Source organism: Phacochoerus africanus, chromosome 14, assembly GCF_016906955.1.
Source record: "Phacochoerus africanus isolate WHEZ1 chromosome 14, ROS_Pafr_v1, whole genome shotgun sequence".
Lineage (NCBI taxonomy): Eukaryota > Metazoa > Chordata > Mammalia > Artiodactyla > Suidae > Phacochoerus > Phacochoerus africanus.
The window spans coordinates 51566321-51586393 of record NC_062557.1 but is presented as its reverse complement, the minus strand read 5'-3'; the positions used below and the strand labels follow the sequence as shown (position 1 = coordinate 51586393).

At 45.5% G+C, this 20073-nt stretch overlaps 1 protein-coding gene across 3 annotated transcripts in view; it reads right to left on the bottom strand.

Moving 5' to 3' along the window:
• The window catches only part of PELP1 (proline, glutamate and leucine rich protein 1), a 73114-nt gene that overhangs the window by 24573 nt on the left and 28468 nt on the right, over window positions 1–20073 (bottom strand). For 2 of the 3 annotated variants that reach the window (XM_047757958.1, XM_047757957.1), the window contains exons 2-5: window positions 13115–13179; window positions 12383–12488; window positions 8580–8729; window positions 8283–8354 (exon numbers count right to left, since the gene is read on the bottom strand). In XM_047757958.1, coding sequence (XP_047613914.1) covers window positions 8283–8354; window positions 8580–8729; window positions 12383–12436 — 276 coding nt within the window. In that variant the 5' untranslated portion in view covers window positions 12437–12488; window positions 13115–13179. The remainder of the gene's footprint in view (window positions 1–8282; window positions 8355–8579; window positions 8730–12382; window positions 12489–13114; window positions 13180–20073) is intronic. The other variant, XM_047757959.1, reaches the window with a different exon arrangement.

The following is a 20073-nucleotide window of genomic DNA, read 5'->3' as shown; positions in this document are numbered from 1 at the left end:
TGAATCCAAACAGGCACACAGCAAGACATATAGTAAAATAAAAATGGCAAAGTAAAGATAAAGACAGGATCCCAAAGGCAGCAGAGGAAAACAAAGAGTTAATTACAAGGGAATCCCTATAAAGCTATCAGCTGATTTCTCTACGGAAATACTACAAGCCAGAAGAGAATGGCAAGGTATATGCAAAGATCTAAAAGGGAAAAATTTCAGCCTAGAATATCTACCCAGCAAGGATATCATTTAAAACGGAAGGAGAGAGAATTTCTCCAAGAGACAAAAATTGAAAGTGTACAGCAATACTAATCCCACTCTAAAAGAAATACTGAAAGGGCCCCTCTAAATAAAAAGCAAGAAGGAATAGGATAGAGGAAATCACAGCTGGAAAGTAATCACTTAAATAAGCCAGTATATCTAAAAGGAAAAACAAAACAAACAAACAAACAAAAACCTATTGTAAAGCAACAAGGGAACAGCAAAAGGACAAACAGGAAGATGCTAGTAAAGACACCCAAATCCTAAAACGGGGGGAAGGAAAGTAAGAAATACTAGACTCGTTTTTTCTAGAATGTGTTTGGGCCTACCTGTGACCATCAAGCTAAAGCAAGCAGATAGAGGAAGGGGTTCACATACTTGAAAAACAGGGTAACTGCAGATCAAAACCAAACAACACTTTCACAAAAACTAAAAAGGCAAGGACACAAGCATAAAAGGAACTCATCCAACCAAAAAAGGAACAAAGGAGAAACCAAGAACTGACTGGACAACAAGGTTTAAAACGGCAATGAATACGTATTTGTCAATAATTACCTTAAATGTCAAGGGACTGAATGCTCCAATCCAAAGACACAGACTGGCAGACTGGATAAAAAGCAAGAGCCTACAACATGCTGCCTGCGAGAGACTCACCTTGGCACAAAGGATGCATGTAAATTGAAAGTGAGGGGATGGAAAAATCTATTTCATGCGAGTGGACAGGACAGGAAAGCAGGAGTTGCAATGCTCACAGCACACAAAATAGACTTTAAAAACGAAGACCACAAAGAAAGACAAAGAAGGACACTTTTTAATGATGAAAGGATCGATTCAAGAAGAGGATATTACACTCGTCAATATATGCACCCCTAATACAGGAGCACCCAGACGCATACAACAAATCCTAGCAGACAGAAAAGGAGAAACTGAGGGAATACACCAATAGTAGGAGACTTTAACACCCCACTCACCTCAGTGGACAGATCCTCTAGACAGAAAATCAGTAAGGCAACAGAGATCCTAAAGGCCCCAATAGAACAGTTAGACCTAATTGATATTTTCAGGACATTACATACAAAAGCCCACAACACACACTCTTTTCAAGCACACATGGAATGTTCTCAAGGACTAACCACATACTAGGGCACAAAACTAACCTCAACAAATTTAAGAGTATAGAAATTATTTCAAGTATCTTCTCTGACCACAGTGGCACAACTAGAAATCAACCACAGGCAAAGAAATGAGAAAAAAAAAACGACTGCATGGAGACTAAACAACATGCTACCAAAAAAACCCAAAACAAAACAAAACAAAAACCACCAAGAGGTCAAAGAGGAAATCAAAACAAATTTAAAAATACCTAGAGACAAATGATAATGAACACACAACCATTCAAAATCTGTGGGATGCCGCAAAAGCAGTGCTTAGGGGGAAGTTCATTAGCAATGCTGGCCTTCCTCAAAAGAGAAGAAAAAAAATGTCATATTGACAACTTTACCTATCACCTAAAAGAATTAAAGAAAAAGAAAACCTAAAGTCAGCAGAAGGAAGGAAATCATAAAGATCAGAGAGGAAATCAATAAAACAGTCAAAAAAAAAAAAAAAAGAAAATCAATAAGAGCTGGTTCTTTGAAAGGGTAATAAACAAAATTGACAAACCTCTGGCCTGACTCACCAAGAAGAGAGAAAACTCAAATGAAATAAGAGATGAAAAAGGACAAATCTCAACAGATACTGCAGAAATCCAACAAACAAACAAACCAAAAAACCATAAGAGAATACTGTGAACAATTATATGCCAACAAATTTGACAACCTAGAAGAAATAGACAGCTTTCTAGAGACATACAGCCCACCAAAACTGAATCAAGAAGAAACAGATCAATTGAACAGACCAATCACCAGAAATGAAATTGAATATGTAAGAAAAGCACTCCCTACAAACAAAAGTCCTGAACCAGATGGCTTCACAGGCGAATTCTACCAAACATACCAAGAAGAACTTTTTTTTTGTCTTTTTGGGGTTTTTTTTTGCCATTTCTTGGGCCGCTCCCGCGGCATATGGAGGTTCCCAGGCTAGGGGTCGAATTGGAGCTGTAGCCGCAGGCCTACAACCAGGGCCACAGCAACGCGGGATCTGAGCCACATCTGCGACCTACACCACAGCTCACGGCAACGCCGGATCCATAACCCACTGAGCAAGGGCAGGGACCGAACCCGCAACCTCATGATTCCTAGTCGGATTCGTTAACCACTGTGCCACGACGGGAACTCCCCCAAGAAGAACTTATATTCACTCTTCTTAAACTTTCACGAAGGTTGAAGAAGAAGGAATAATCCCAAAGACATTCTATGACGCCACCATCACCCTAATACCAAAACCAGACAAAGATACTACCGAAAAAGAAAATTAGAGCCCAATATCTTTGACGAATATAGACACAAAAATTCTCAACAAAATTTTAGCCAACAGAATCCAGCAACACATAAAATGACCATACACCACGACCAAGTGGGATTCATCCCAGGTTCACAAGGATGGTTCAACATATGCAAATCAATCAACATCACACACCACATTAACAAAAGCAAAGTCAAAAACCACAGGATCATCTCAATAGATGCAGAAAAAGCATCTGGCACAGTCCAACACCCATTCACGATAAAAACTCTTACCCAAGTGGGTATAGAGGGAACGTACCTTAACATGATCAAAGCCATTGATGACAAACCTACAGCCAAAATAAAAGCTGAAAGCCTTCCCACTAAAATCTGGAACAAGACAAGGATGCCCATCCAAAAGAATAAAATACTTAGGAGTAAACCTACCTAAAGAGACAAAAGACCTGTACTCTGAAAACTATAAGACACTGATGAAACAAATCAAAGATGACACAAATAGATGGAAAGATACACCATGCCTGTGGACTGGAAGAGTTAATATTATCCAAATGACTATACTACCTAAGGCAATATACAGATTCAGTGCAATCCCTATCAAATTACCAAGGACATTTTCCACAGAACTTCAACAAAATATTTTAAAGTTTGTTTGGAAGCACAAAAGATCCACAATAGCCAAAAACATCCTGAAAAAGAAAAAATGGAGCTGGAGGAATCAGGCTCCCGGTCTTCAGACTATACTACAAAGCAACAATCATCAAAACCGTATGGTAATGACACAAAGACAGACATATAGATCAGTGGAACAGGACAGAAAGCCCAGAATTAAACCCACGCACCTACAGCCAACTAATCTGTGACAAAGGAGGCAAGAATATGCAATGCTGAAAGGACGGCTTGTTCAATAAGTGGTGCTGGGAAAACTGGACAGCCACATGGAAAAGAATGAAAGTAGAACACTCCCCAACACCATACACAAAAAATAAACTCCAGATGCATTAAAGACCTAGATACTATCAAAGACCCAGACACTATCAAACTCCTAGAGGAAAACATAGGCCAAACACTCTCTGACATAAACGACAGCAACATCTTCTCAGACCCACCTCTCAGAGTATTGACAACAAAAACAAAAATAAACAAATGGGACCTAATCAAACTTCAAAGTTTCTGCACAGCAAAGGAAACCCTAGACAACACAAAGAGACAACCCACAGAATGGGAGGAAATCTTTGCAAGTGAATCGACTGACAAGGGATTAATCTCCAAAATTTATAAACACCTTCTGCAGCTCCATACCAAAAATCAAAACCCCATCAAAAAATGGGCAGAAGATCTAAACAGACAGTTCTCCAAAGAAGACATACAGATGGCCAAAAAACACATGAGAAGATGTTCAACATCACTCATTATCAGAGAGATGCTAATCCAAACCACGATGAGGTACCACCTTACACCAGCCAGAATGGCCATCACCCAAAAGTCTACAAACAGTAAGTACAGGAGAGGGTGTGGAGGAAAAGGAACCCTAGCACACTGTTGGGGTTGTAAACTGGTGCAACCACTGTGGAAAGCAGTATGGAGATTCCTCAGAAAACTGAAAATAGAATCACCACTTGATCCAGCAATCCCACTCGTGGGCATCTACCCAGAGAAAACCACGACTCGCAAAGACACATGTACTCCAGTGTTCATTGCAGCACTATTTTGCAATAGCCAAGACATGGAAACAACCTAAATGTCCATCGACAGAGGAGTGGATCAAGAAGATGTGGTACATATACACAATGGAATATTACTCAGCCATTAAAAAGAACAAAATACCAGCATTTTTGGCAACATGGATGGACCTAGAAACTATCATGCTAAGTGAAGTCAGCCATACAATGAGACACCAACATCAAATGCTTTCACTGACATGTGCAATCTGAAAAAAGGACAGACTGAACTTTGCAGAACAGATGCTGACTCACAGACATTGAAAAACTTACGGTCTCCGGAGGAGACAGTTTGGGGGGTGGGGGGATGTGCTTGGGTTGTGGGATGGAAATCCTGTGAAACTGGATTGTTATGATCATTATACAACTACAGATGTGATAAATTCATTTGAGTAATAAAAAAATTTAAAAAAAAGACAAGGATGCCCACTCTCACCACCTTTATTCAACACAGTATTGCAAGTCCTAGCCGCAGCAATCAGACAAACAAAAGAAAAGGTAACCACTGGAAGAGAAGAGGTAAATCTGTCACTCTATGCAGATGACATGATACTATACATAGAAAACCCTGAGGACTCCACACAGATACTACTCAAACTGATAAATGAATTCAGCAAAGTAGGAGATACAAGATTAACATTTTGGCAGTGCCCATCATGGCGCAGGGGAAACAAATCTGACTAGGAACCATGAGGTTGCTGGTTCAATCCCTGGCCACACTTGGTGGGTTAAGGATCCTGCGTTGCCGTGGGCTGTGGTGTAGATTGCAGATGTGGCTCAGATCTTGCATTGCTGTGATTCTGGCGTAGGCCAGTGGCTACAGCTCTGATTCAACCCCTACCCTGAGAACCTCCATAGGCCATGGGTGTGGCCCTAAAAGGACAAAAAAGACAAAAAATAAATAAATAAAAGACAAACGTTTCTGTATACTAGCAATGAAATATTAGAAAAGGAATATAAAAACACCTTTTAAAACTGCACCCTCAAAAATTAAATACCTAGGAATAAACCTGACCAAGATGGTGAAAGACTTATACCCTGTGAACTTTTACAGTTTTATACATTAAAATTATGTATAAAATTATGTATATGTTTTACATATTATGTATAAAGTTATGTATATGTTTTATACATTAAGCAAAGAAATTAAAGAGGATTCAAAGAAATGGAAAGATATTCCATGCTCCTGGACTGGAGAAATTAATATCATAAAAATGGCCATATTACCCAAAGCCATCTACGGATTCAATGCAATCCCCCGATCAAATTACCCATGACACTTTTCTCAGAACTAGAATAAACAATCCAAAAATTTATTTGGAACCATAAAAGACCCAGAATTGCCAAAGCCATCCTGAGGACCAAAAACCAAGCAGGAGGCATATCTCTCCCAGACTTCAGACAACATTACAAAGCTACAGTTATCAAGACAGTGTGGTACTGGTACAAAAACAGACATACAGACCAATGGAACAGAATAGAGAACCCAGAAATAAACCCAGACCCCTATGGTCAGTTAATCTTTAACAAAGGAGGTAAGAATATAAAATGGGAAAAAACACAGTCTTTTCAGCAAGAGGTGCTGGGAAATCTGGACAGCTGCATGTAAATCAGTGAAATTAGAACACACTCTTCTTCACAGCATGCACAAAAATAAACTCAAAATGGCTTAAAGACTTAAACAGAAGACATGGCACCATCAAACTCCTATAAGAGAACACAGGCAAAACATTCTCTGACATAAACCATACAACCTTTTCTTAGGTCAGTCTCCCAAGGCAACAGAAATAAAAGCAAATATAAACCAATGGCACCTAATCAAACTTACAAGCTTTTGCACAACAAAGGAAATTACAAACAAAACAAAAAGACAACCTATGGAATGGGAGAAAATAGTTGCAAATGATGCAACGGACAAGGGTTTAATCTCCAAAATACATATAACTCAGCAAAAAAAACAACCCAACTGACAAATGGGCTCAAGACCTAAACAGACATTTCTCCAAAGACATCCGGACAGGCCAGTAGGAACATGAAAAATACCCATCACCACTAATTATCAGAGAAATGCAAATCAAAACTACAATGAGATATCATCTCACACCAGTCAGAATGGCCATCATTAATAAATCAATATACAAATAACATGCTACAGAGGGTGTGGAGAAAAGGGAACCCTCCCACACTGTTGGTGGGAATGTAAACTGGTACAACCGCTATGTAAAACAGTATGGAGGTTCCTCAGAAAACTAAATATAGAACTATCATATGATCCAGCCATCCCACTCCTGGGCATATATCTGGATAAAACTATAATTCAAAAAGATACGTGAACCCCAATGTTCATAGCAGCATCATTCACAATAGCCAAGACACAGAAACAACCTAAATGTCCATCCATCTGCAGGTGAATGGATTAAGAAGATGTGGTACACCTATGCAATGGAATACTATTCAGCCATAAAAAAGAACAAATCAATGCCATTTGCAGCAACATGGATGGAACTGGAGATTATCATACTAAGTGAAGTCAGTCAGAAAGAGAAAGATAAATACCATATGGGAATCTAAAATAGGACCCAAATGAACCTGTCTACAAAACAGAAACAGACTCACAGACATAAAGAACAGACTTGTGGTTGCCAAGGGGGTGGGCGAGAGAGAGGGATGGACTGGGAGCTTGGGATTAGTAGAGACAATTATATTTATAAAGGATAAACAACAGGGTCCTACTGTATAGCACAGGGAACTACAGCCAATCTCCTAGGATAGATCATGATGGAAAAGAATATAAAAAAGAATCTATATGTTTAAAAAACAAGCAAAAAAACCTCCTAGACCTGTCTCTCCTTATTTACTTTGGTGACACCGATTCCACAGAACTACTGTGATGACCAAATAAGACAACCCATCTTAGATCCTCGGCAGAGTGCCTGACACACAGCAGGTACCGACTTAGGACCAGTTCCCTTTCCACTTTTACTTTTTCTGACTTGGTCACAGAACCATGTGATCTTACTTTCAAGGCAACCTGAATGGCAAACTCCTCATTAGTTGGTAATAATTACTATGATTAACCACATCAGTTATACAAAAAAAAACAAAACAAAATGCTAATTTGCCACTAATTACAATTCTCCACAGATTTGTGCATCCATCTGAGTAAGAGGATGCCCAATGGTTTTTCAAGCAACAATGAATGTATCGTAACAAGAGAGAGCATTTAATCGACAGAACACCTGTTTGTTCTTAGGTACTAGTTGGCATCAAATTATTCTGCAAACAAATGTGCAATTCCAAAGGCCCTGTTTTGGCAGAATTTATTAAAAGTTCATTTTTTTGTGAATCTCCTTGAAAACAAAACTCAGATTTTCTCACTGACCTCTCTCCTCCCACACCTGACCTATCTCCACCCTGCCTCTCTGACCTGCTAAGGCCCCGCTGCACAGCCACCTCTGTATTGATCATGACAATTCGGGGGACAGGGTAGGGAAGTCATGGAGGGAAATTAGTCAGGAATATAAGGCGCAGAAAGTGCTGGAGAAGTTGATCTAGGGAAGAAGTAAATCAGGAAGCCTTCCTGGAGGAAATTACAAGAGCTTTAGGAACAAAATAAAAAATGGGCAGGCATTCTAGAGGTACAGAGAAGGCAGGGCAGAAAGAGGAAGGTGTCCAGGGGTAAGAGCCTGGCTTTGGCATCAGACCTTAAGCAAGTTACTTAATTTCAATGTATCTATGACAATTAAGTGAGAAAGCATTTAAGGCCACGAGGTGGCATAATTACAGCTGTGGAGATAGGTGACAATAATCAGAAGACAGGTACCTAAAACCTCAGCATCGGAATCTGAGGTGAGACAGCTACCAAGGTTTATGCTGGGCGGGGAGAGGAGCTTCCATGAATACTTACTTTGAGAGATCCACACGCCCGGGGAAAATACGTCATACAAGCCTTCATTCCTTCCAGTGCAGAGAGTTCACACTGTGGGAAAAACAAAGTAAGGAAGAGGCTGGGAGGCCGACGCCCCAACAGACCCCATCTCCCCCTCCCCCTCCCCAGGTCCCTCCACCTTCTTCTTGGTGGCTCCCTCTTCTCACTTCTTCAGTCCTACTCCCCAGCCACTGCCCATCACTCTCCTTAATCCACAGGTGCAAATGAAGCCAACAGGAAGAGGGGCTGAGGGGTGGGGAAGGGGGAGCGTCTCACCTCCGGTCTGAGGCCCAGCAGGGAGGTGAGAAGGCCAGGGAGGTGGTTCATGGAGATGTCCCGGAAGAGTGTAGGAAGCTGGGCCGCATAGCGGAGTAGGTCCTTCAGGACAGCCACGGCCAACTCCATGGTGGGGGGCGGGTCCTGGGACTAGAAAGCAACAACACCCCATGCTCCCAACCTCGCCTTCACGGTCAGCGAGGGGGAATGAGAAAGGCTTTTGACAAACACCACAGTTGATGTCAATATTACCATCAAATCCACTGGGAATAGACTGCACTAAAGATACAGAGCATCCAAAGTAACATATCTGCCCACAGAAAGGACGTGTGTTCACATTTTATACTATGGGTGTCTGGGGGCCCTAAGAACTTGTTTGGAAAAAACTGTAAAAAGCCACACCTTAAAGCTGACTAACCAGCCAATCTCAAGAGTTTCTTGATGCTCCCTTCCTGCATTTCCCTGCCAGGAAGGGAGAGGAGGGCTTCTCAGACCGAAAAAAGTCTTGGCCACAACAAAACTGCCCCATCCCTCTGAGCTTGCTTCCAGGTGGCTCAAACCAACCCTGGAACTCACGGAGGAAAAAGGGTGTGAATTTAGGACTTCCCTAGAAAATTAACATTTATCTAAAGAAAAAGCATTCAGCACATTGCCTCCTGCTAGACCACAGGCCACAGGTTAATTAAACAAATAAGACTGGCTTGTTAGAAAGGCAGACTAGGGAGCACCAGCTACAAACCAGCCCTCAAGACTGACTGTCCAGCGATCCTACTGCATCTCACTGCTTGGCTCCCTCTGCTACTCAGCCCCTCTTCCACCTCCGTCACCTCTACACCACCCAACCTGCGCCTTCAGAAAAAGCTGAAGCCCAAAGATGGGAACTCCCTCAGCTTCCTCGCCAGCCCCGAACTCCATCTCCATCCCCGCTCTGCTTCCTCCCATCCCAGACGATCCCTTCTACCCCCTCCCTGCTTCTCGGAACCTGACACGGTTAACAGCCCCTCTCAGGATTCTGCCTGCCCGCCCAGCACTGGGACAAGCTCCAGTCTCTCCCATCCTAAGAATCCTCCTCCTGAGCTCAGCCTCCACTCGCTCCATCTCAGTTGTGGCCCCCTATCTCTCCCTTACCACTACAGCCAGACGCCCTGACAAGACCACCTGCCTCCCTGATTTCTAGGCCTCCCCCTCGGCGCTCACTCCAGGGCAATCGGGCTTCAGTGTCCACGGCTCCAGCAGACACACGTTCCCGGTCTCACGCCCCTTCAGCTGACAAACAATTTCCAGCCCTCGTCTCGTTCCAGTTCAGAGGGGCGCACAGAGAGACGACTGTGCCCTCTCCGCTTGCACCCCATCCAACCCCCGCGCCTGGTTATCGCCTTTCCGCCTCCTTTGTAAGCTCATCTCTCCCACCTGACCACTGAATGAGGGGTACCTCAAAATCCAGTCTGTGTAAGTACCCGACTTGATCACCTGAGCCTCATCCTCTGCCTCAACTGCCACCTGAATGCTGAGAACTCGTCCCTCCTGTAAAACACACTGCCTGACGCCCCCGCCCACTGAAGCCTCGGGGCTACACTCAGACATCCGGTCACTTCGCTGGCGCCAGGAGAGGGGGATGCTTCTGACAGGGCTTCTGCTGATGGCCAAGGCCGTCCTCCTGGAATTTTCACCACTCCCCTCTGCACCAGGCTGTCTTCCGGGGCTCTGAGACTCTGGCGTTACCCGGACACCCCCTCTCCCTGACCCTATTCCATCATCAGAACCTGTCTACTTTGCCTCTAAACCTCTACTTCTCATCTTTTCTACTGCTGCCTCCCTCGTCCAGGCCGCTGGGAATGCTCTCCGGGGTCCCTCTAGTGCCTTCCACATGGTCCTTCTGCTGCCACTCTGGCTCCTTTCTGATCCTTTCTCCACACAGCGGCCAGAGTGGCATTTCTGAGTGAAAATCTGATCATGTCACCACCACCTCCTTCCCCCGACTGAAAACCTTCCACAAATTCCCACTGTTCCAACAATAAAAACTAAACTCCTTAGCAGGCCTACAATATCACCTCCCTCCCCAGTCGCACCTCATCAACTCCAGCCACACCAGCCTGCTTGCGATTCTTCAAATGGGCCAAACTCTTTTCTCAGGGTTTCTGCACACTCAGAACACTGAGAAAACTGAGCCCGACCTACTCCTACGCATCAGCTCAGAAAAGCCCCTGAACCATTGACCCTGATCCCGCCACCACCCGCACCACCCGGTCTGGGTCAGCATCGCACTAGCCGTGCTCAGAGCCCCCCTCCTTCCCCTCCAGGGCACCTACTGCAGTTTGTCCCTTCACACTCAGGGCATGACGGAGTCGCTTCCATCAGAACAGGGATCAGCGAGCTATGGACCGTGACTGCCTGTTTCTGCACGGCCCACAAGCTAAGAATGGTTTTTACATTTTTAAAGGGTTGGAAACCAAACCAAGGAAGAAATACTATGCAACGGAACCCGTAAGTGGTTTGTAAAGCCTAAAACATTTTACTACCGGTAAACATTTACTTCCCAGAACGTTTCCCAAACCCTGCGATCGACTCTCAGCCCCATGAACGCAGGGTCCAAGTACATCTCATCACGTCTCCTCAGAGCTCAGCACACAGCCTGCCACGTGTGCTCAGAATACGCTTGTGGAAAAACTAAGTGGGGATGTCACCAAAGGATGTAAATTTGGACTCTGCACTGTTACTCGGCAGTAATGAATCAGACTAGTATCCATGAAGATGCAGGTTCAATCCCTGGCCCCACTCAATGGGTTAAGGATCCGGTGCTGCCGTGAGCTGTGGTGTAGGTCGCAGATCCGGCTCAGATCTGTCGTTGCTGTGGCTGTGGTGAAGGCTGGCAGCTACAGCTCCAATTAGACCCCTAGCCTGGGAACCTCCATATGCTACAGGTGTGGCCTTAAAAAGACAAAAAAAAAAAAAAGAGGAAGAGAATTCTTGTCGTGGCTCAGCAGTAATGAATCCAACTAGTATTCATGAGGACGCAGGTTCAATTCCTGGCCCTGCTCAGTGGGTTAAGGATTCAGCATTGCCGTGAGCCATGGTGTAGGGTGCAGATGCAGCTCAGATCTGGTGACGCTATGGCGCAGGCCAGCAGCTGCAGCTCCAATTCGAACCCTAACCTGGGAACTTCCATATGCTGCAGGTGCAGCCTAAAAGAAAAAAAAAGAGGAAGGCTAGGGAAAAAGAAGCAAACACCCGGGAATAAGAACTTTAGAAACATCACTCATTAGAAAAGCTAATGAGGAAGTGAAACAGTCAGAGGTGACAATGTGTGAAAGGTCAAATGCATTAAAATAAGCAGTAGATAAAAATATCAAAAAGTTTAACAAGATGTTTCTATTTGAAGCTTATCCTCCCTGCTAGAAGGAAACTACTCTAATTAGTGGGTCTTCAGAACTCAGTTTCTTCTTTCTTTTTTTTGAATTTTTGCCATTTCTTGGGCCGCTCCAGGGGCACATGGAGGTTCCCAGGCTAGGGGTCTAATCAGAGCCACAGCTGCCAGCCTACGCCAGAGCCACAGCAACGCGGGATCTGAGCTGCCTCTGTGACCCACACCACAGCTCACGGCAACACCGGATTCTTAACCCACTGAGCAAGTCCAGGGATCGAACCCAGAACCTCATGGTTCCTAGTCGGATTCGTTAACCACTGAGCCACGGCGGGAACTTCAGAACTCAGTTTCTAAGCCTCAAAGTCATACCACATCCAGGATGGAGAATACAGCACGGCTGGGGGTGGGGGCGAAGGCAGGGTGGCAGCTGAGGCCTTACCTGCAGGACCTGCTGGATGCTCCGAAGCCAGGAGACACAGTGCTGCTGGAACATCTCCGTGGGGCTCTCCCCCACCAGCAGGGACAGCAGACACAGGCCCTCAAACCTTACCAGAAAGAGGTGAGTGATGATGAGTGGGAGGTGGCTAGACTGCAGAGAAAGCTGTTCTCCACTCTTTTACCCTCACTGAGCTAGAGAAAGACATCATCTCCAGATCCACCTCGACTTCTAACTCCTGACGTGCTTGGAGGACTTGGAGGGAGGTGCAGGCAGCAGGAAGAAGGGGATGGAAGGAGGGGCACAGGGAACCTGAAAGCTGAAATCGGTCGGGTTCAACACAAACGAGCTCATGGAAAAATCAAACTCTCCACCTTCTTGGGGGTGGAGCAACCTCCTGAATCCATGGGGTGGAGAAAACAGAGGGGCAGGTGTATAGCCCTCTTCCTGAAGAAACATCCCCCTTGGAGCTCCCTCTGTAGCACAGCAGGATCGGTGACATCTTGGGAGTGCTGGGATGCTGGTTTGATCCCCAGCCCGGCACAGTGGGTTAAGTAAGGATCTGGTGTTGCCATAGTGGCTTAAGTGGAAACTGAGGCTTGGATCTGATCCCTGGCCCGGGAACTCCATATGCCAAAGGGAGGCCAAAAAAAAAAAAAAAGAAAGAAAAAGAAAGTAAGAAAGAAACATGCCCCTGGAGAAAAAAAAAAAAAAAAAAACAGGGTAAAGACTTACCGAGTTTTGATAGAACCAAGACGGGCATTACTGAGACCCACCAACGCCCCAACAGCTGAAAGGTTCTGGAAGAAAAGAAGGAAGCGCGTCAGGGACAGGACGCTAAAGACACAGGACTTCTCCAAGCCCTTCCCTGCCCCTGCATCCCTGAAGCTGTTGCTGAACGAAGTCCCCCTTTGAGGCCAAAGACTACTCCTCTAGAGGCCTCTGGCCTTGGCCCTATTCTCAGTAGGTGACACACACAGCAGCCTGTCCCGCAGGCCTTCCTCAGGTTACACCTTACCTGACCCCGCCCCACCTCCTACCCAACAAATCCCTGCTGTCCAGCGGGCTAGACAGCCCCGCTCAGCCCAGCTACCAGGCTTCCAAGACAAGCTCCCTCACCCGTTTCCCTGGACGGCACCCAGCCCCGAGGGACATCCCGAAATGCTCGCTGACTGGACCCTGAACTCATCCCACACCCTCCTCCCTTCACCCCAAACAAATCCTCCTCCCGCCATTCCTAGCGTCCTCGAGCTGCAAGTGCCAGCACAGACCAAGGCAATCGGAGCCTCCTTCCCCCACGGCTGGGAGCCCTGAGGAGGTTTCCTCCTCGGCCCTCCCCCAAGCGACCTCTCCGTCTCCCAGATGTTTCCCCTCCCGGCCCCTGGGTCTCCCCAAGCGGACGCATCACTCATTCCTTCAACAAACATGTTCCGCACTGAGTCAGATGAAGGAATACAGAGCTGAATAAAATAAATAAGGTCTCTGTCTCATGAAGGGAAATGGTGATCATTTACTCAACCAACATTTATTTATCTGCTTCATGTGATCCACTGTTTGAGGTGCTAGGGAGCGGATGTTCTTTGAGGAGACAGAAATAAACATACGACCAAATAAGAAACAGCATACTGGACAGCGCCAGGTGCTACAGAGAAGAATAAAGCGGACTAAGGAAGGAAAGCAGGGACAGAAGACAGCGTTTCATGTGCAGCGGACACACAGCCCGCTCTAAAAGGCCACCTGAGCAGAGGAAAAGGAGAGGGAGACAGACTGATGCACTCACATGTTGCCTGCGGGAATATAAAATGGTGCAGCCACTTTGGAAAACAGCCCAGCAGTTCCTCAAAAGGTTATAGACAGAGGAGTTCCTGCTGTGATGCAGTGGGTTAAGAATCCAACTGCAGGAGTTCCTGTCGTGGTGCATCAAAAACAAATCCGACTAAGAACCATGAGGTTGCAGGTTCGATCCTTGGCCTCACTCAGTGGGTTAAGGATCCAGTGTTGCCGTGAGCTGTGGCGTAGGTCACAGACATGGCTGGGATCTGACATTGCTGTGGCTCTGGCGTAGGCCGGTGGCTACAGCTCCAATTAGACCCCTAGCCTGGGAACCTCCATATGCCGCAGGTGCTGCCCTAAAAAGGACAAAAGACAAACAAGAATTCAACTGCAGTGGCTGGGGTTGCTGCGGAGGTGTGGGTTCAGATCCCGGCCTGGTGTAGCGGGTTAAAAGGATGCGGCACTGCCACAGCTGCAGCATGGGTCACAACTACGGCTTGGCTTTAACCCCTGGCCCAGGAACTTCCATGTGTTGGGGTGCAGCCATTAAAAAAAGAGAAAAATGTGCAAGAAAGGAGTGACCAATGGTCACGAATACTACAGACAAGTCAAGCAATAGGAGGACCCAAATCTGACCTTTGAACTTAACATCTTGATGGTCACTAGTGACCTTCAAGACTTACCAGGTGCCTAGGAAGGTGGTATCTCAGTGAAGTAGTTAGGCAAAAAGCCTAAATGGAATGAGTTCTAAGGGACAACTAACAGAGTCATGACGCACTCAAGGGAGTGTCTCTACTGGACACCAAGATGAGTGGGTGAAAGGGTGTCAAGACACAATATTATACAAGCTCCCCACAGGGAAAAACCTAACTTTTCACTGAGGAAAGCTGGCAGACATCACCTTAACCCATCATCAAAGTTACTATCCCCAGGAATGGGACAAAGAGACATGGCCTGTCTCTTGATACGATGCAGCAAGAAAGGCATACAGCATTTCTGCAAGATGCTCACCAAAAATATACAATCTGAACATAATCATCAGAAAACAGCGGACAGGGAGTTCCTGCCGTGGCTCAGTGATTAACGAATCCGACTAGGAACCATGAGGGTTCGGGTTTGATCCCTGGCCTTGCTCAGTGGGTTAAGGATCCGGTGTTGCCATGAGCTGTAGTGTAGGTCGCAGATGCGGCTCGGATCCCGCGTTGCTGTGGCTCTGGCATAGGCCAGTAGCTACAGCTCCAATTCGACTCCCAGCCTGGGAACCTCCATATGCCGCAGGTGCAGCCCTAAAAAAGACAAAACACAAAAGACAAAAAAAAAAAGAAAACAGCAGACAAACTGAGGTACATGCTATAAAATAACTATCCTGTAGTCTTTGAAAATGTCAAGATCCTAAGAAATTTTTCTTTTACTATAAAAAAACTTTGAGGACACTTAGGACAACTGACAAAATTGGAATAAGATCTATATATTAAATCATTTACTGTATCAGTGTTGATTTTCTGACTTTGATGATGGAATGTGGTTACGCAAGGGAACGTCATTGTTTTCAAGGCTGGACACACGCAAGTATTCAGAGGCAAAAGGGCATCATGTCTGCAACGTCCCCCAACGTGGACCCAGAGAAAAACATGCACAGAGAGATAAAACAAATATGCATTTATGGGAGTTCCCGTTGTGCCTCAGTGGAAATGAACCCGACTAGTATCCACGAGGATACAGGTTCGATTCCTGGCCTTGCTCAGTGGGTTAAGGATCCAGCGTTGCTGTGAGCTATGGTGTAGGTCAAAGACACGGCTTGGATCCTGCGTTGCTATGGCTGTGGCGTAGGCTCTGGTTCGATCCCTAGGCCGGGAACCTCCATATGCTACAGATGCAGCCCTAAAAAGTAAAGCAAAAAGTGAAGTTAAAGTTCTCTTGTGGCACAGCGGGTTAAGAATCCGGCACTGTCACTGCAGCAGCTTGGGTCACTGCTATGGTTCGGGTTCGGTCCCTGGCCTGGGAACTTCCACATGCCAAGGGCACAGCCAAAAAAATAATAATGATAAAATGGTGACATTTAGAGAATCTAGAGATGGGATGAAGATGGCGGAATAGAAGGACTGGAGCTCAACTTCTCTCCTAAAAACAACAAAATTCACAACTAAAAGCTGAGCAATCTTCACTCAAATGGACCAGAAACCTTAAAAAAGATATCCTACTCCAGAAGACAAAGAGGAGGCCACATCAAGAGGTAGGAGGGGCGATTTCGTGATATAAACAACCCCATATCTCCTGGGTGGGAAGCCCCACAGACTGGAAACTAACTGGTTCACAGAGACTCACCCACAGGGAGTGAGAGTTCTGAGTCCCACATCAAACTCTCACATGTGGGGATCTGGCACTGGGAGAAAGAGCCCCTGGAGCATCTGGCATTGACGGCCAGTGGGGCTTGTGTGCAGGAGCTCCACTGGACTGGGGGAAACGGAGACCCCATTCTTAAAAGGCACACACAGACTTTCATGTGCATGGGGTCCCAGGGCAAAGCAAAGTCTCCATAGGAATCTGGGTCAAACCTGACTGCAGTTCTTGCAGGACATCCTGGGAAAACAGGGGTGAATGTGGCTTGTTGTGAGGGAAGAACATTGGAAGCAAAGCTCTCGGGAATATTCAGCAGCGTGCCTTTCTCTGGAGGTGGGCCTTTTGGGAAGACCTGGCCGCACCCATCAGTCAGCACTGAGAAGCCCCAGGGCAAACAACAATCCAGGTGGGATCCCAGCACCACCCCTCAGTAAAGAGGCTGCCTAAGACCCCTCAGGCACACAGCCCACCTCTAATCCCATCCAGAGACCAAGTCCCACCCACCAGAGGGATTAGAATCAGCTCCACCTACCAGTGGGCAGGCATCAGTCCCTCCCATCCGGAAGCCTACAGCAAGCCCCCATACCGACTTGAGCCACAAGGGAGGCAGACACCAGAAGTAAGAGAGGCTACAACCCTATTTTCTGTAAAAAGGTCACATCAAAAACCTATAAAAATGAGAAGACAGAGAACTGTACCTTAGATGAGGGAGAAAGGAAAAACCCCAGAAAATCAGCTAAGCGATGAGGAGATTCTCAGCCTCCAGGAAAAAGACTTTAGACTGTTGACATATACACAATGGAATATTACTCAGCCATTAAAAGTAATGAAATACCAGCATTTTTGGCAACATGGATGGACCTAGAAACTATCATGCTAAGTGAAGTCAGCCATACAATGAGACACCAACATCAAATGCTTTCACTGACATGTGGAATCTGAAAAAAGGACAGACCGAACTTCTTTGCAGAACAGATGCTGACTCACAGACATTGAAAAACTTAAGGTCTCCAAAGGAGACAGTTTGGGGGGTGTGGGATGGAAATCCTGTGAAACTGGATTGTTATAATCCTTATACAACTACAGATGTGATAAATTCATTTGAATAATAAAAAAATAAAATGAAAAAATAGAGAATCTAGGTGAAGGGTATATTATTTCAAATTTTCTACAAGCTGTACATCATTTCAAAGTAATATCTAAAAAAAAAGAAAAAGAAGAATGGAAGAAAATGCAAATGACAACGACTCTTTTTCTGAGAAGTTCTGCCATAAAGAGAAGTAGAGAAGTGGAGCAGGAGCTGGAGGGAGACTTTTTTTAAGCAGTCTTGAGCTATGCGCTGATGAAAATGACCTAACAGAGAGGGAGAAGCTGATGATGAAGTAGAGAAGCGATGTACTTGTGTAAGTGGAGAAGGGATACGTGCGTATAAGCAGAGGGCTGGCCTTGGCAGGGGCATGGCCCAGCTCACCCCTAACAATGGGAGGGACGGCAGAGCATACAGGCACAGACACGGGGAAGCTGGCAGACATGGTGGTGGGAGCCTCTGGGAGTTCCCAGCCTACTCTACCTACTTTCTCAGTGAAATGGGAAGGAAGGTCATCGGATAAAGGTAAGGATGGAAAGATGTAATCAGAAGTCCTCTAGGAGGAGTTCCCATCGTGGCTCTGTTATTAACAAATCCAACTAGGTATGATGAGGTTGCGGGTTCGATCCCTGACCTTGCTCAGTGGGTTGAGAATCCGGCATTGCCATGAGCTGTGGTGTAGGTCGCAGACGCGGCTCGGATCCCGCATTGCTATGGCTCTGGCCTAGGCTGGCGGCTGCAGCTCCAACTGGACCCCTAGCCTGGGAGCCTCCATATGCCGTGGATGTGGTCCTAGAAAAAGAAAAAAAAAAGACAAAAAAAAAACGTTGTCTAGGAAAGTGGAAATGCAACAGGATTGCCAGGCAGCACTAAGGGTCCACTAGAGATGATGGCCATGAATTTCAAGTGAGGCCAGCCAAAAACAAACAAACATAAAATGAGACCAGCTGGATGTGCACTGTGGTACGTGGAATGACTGGCCCAGAAGGACCTGCTGTAGAGCACAGGGAACCCTACCTCACATTCTGTGATAATCTATGTGGGAAAAGAATGGATGTATACGTTGAACTGAACCACTCTGTCGTACAGGAGAAATTATCACGTCACTGTAAATCAACTCTACTTCAAGAAAACTTTAAAAGGGCGGGGGGGGGGGCAAAGATTAGGTCCCTCTCAAAGCAGACATTTAAAGCCGGGTAAAGAACGGAGGAGGTATTACGTATCTGTGTCACCTGCTGAGCAGGGGTGGGAGGTCCAGGGGAAGAGAAAGGAGAGAGAAAAGAGACATTTCAAAATTAAAGAAATTTTAAAAGGTTAAAGAAGACTGTGGCACAGTGGGTTAAGGATCTGACTGCAGCAGCTCCGGCCACTATGCAAGCGTGGGTTTGATCCCTGGCCTGGGAACTTCCATATGTCCCAGGGGTGGCTGAAAAAGAAGAAGAAGAAAAAAAAAAAGGAATTTCCAAATAGAAATTGTGAGGCATAATATCACGAAATCATGTCCTCGATTCTTTAGGGAATTGATAAAATTATAAACAAAAGTAATTTATTTTATCATGGTTAAGACTTTTCCAACAAATAAACTCCTCATCAGGAAGGATGAGGGAAAAGAGAGTGAGACAGCCAATCGGGAAACATGTTATGTTTTTCTCCAGCTGTGCCGAGCTGTGCAAGTGCAGGCACCAAAAAAGCAGAGCTGGATTTAACATAGATGGGGTGCTGCCAGGCAAGCACAATAACGGGAAAGGGGCAAGGAAGTGATTATGATGGAATTTAAACCAAGTAAAAAGAGAAAAAGAACCTGACAGATAATAACGGAATAAACTAAGAACAACCAAAATGGGATGGACTACTGTATTTTTTAAGAGTGTTTACAGAATTCCCAATGTGGCACAGTGGATTAAGAATCCAGACTGGATCAGTGCAGAGGGTTAAAGGATCCGGCATTACCACAGCTGCAGCTCGGGTCTCAGCTGTGGCTTGGATTCAATACCTGGCCTGGGAACTTCCATATGCCCCCAGTGCGTCCAAAAAAAGAAAAATAAATTTAAAAAATAAATAAAACAAGGTGTTTAGGAAAGCCTCCCTCTGAAATGATGGCATGTAAGCTGAGACCTAAATAAGCAGCCTCCTCACTAGGGAGTCTCCCAGCAAAGAATGAAGGAACTGATGAGCAATGGCCTCAGCTGCTGCAGAAATAAAACCAGCCTGGGTGGCTGGAGCACAGTGAAGACAGGCCAGGAGTCATGGGAGATGAAGTCAAGAGGCCAGCAGAGGCCACACTGCGTAAGGCCTGGTGCAATAAGTTACTGTACGGCTTCAAGCAGGAGGATGCTATAATCTTATTGAAATTTTTAAAAAGATCACCGGCTACTGGCTACAGGATAGGACAGTACAAAGCCCTTGGAACATGAAGAACAAGACCCTCTATCCTTCAAAGTATGTGCAATTACAGGGGAAATGAGATATGAGATTTGCTTTAAAATGCTTTACA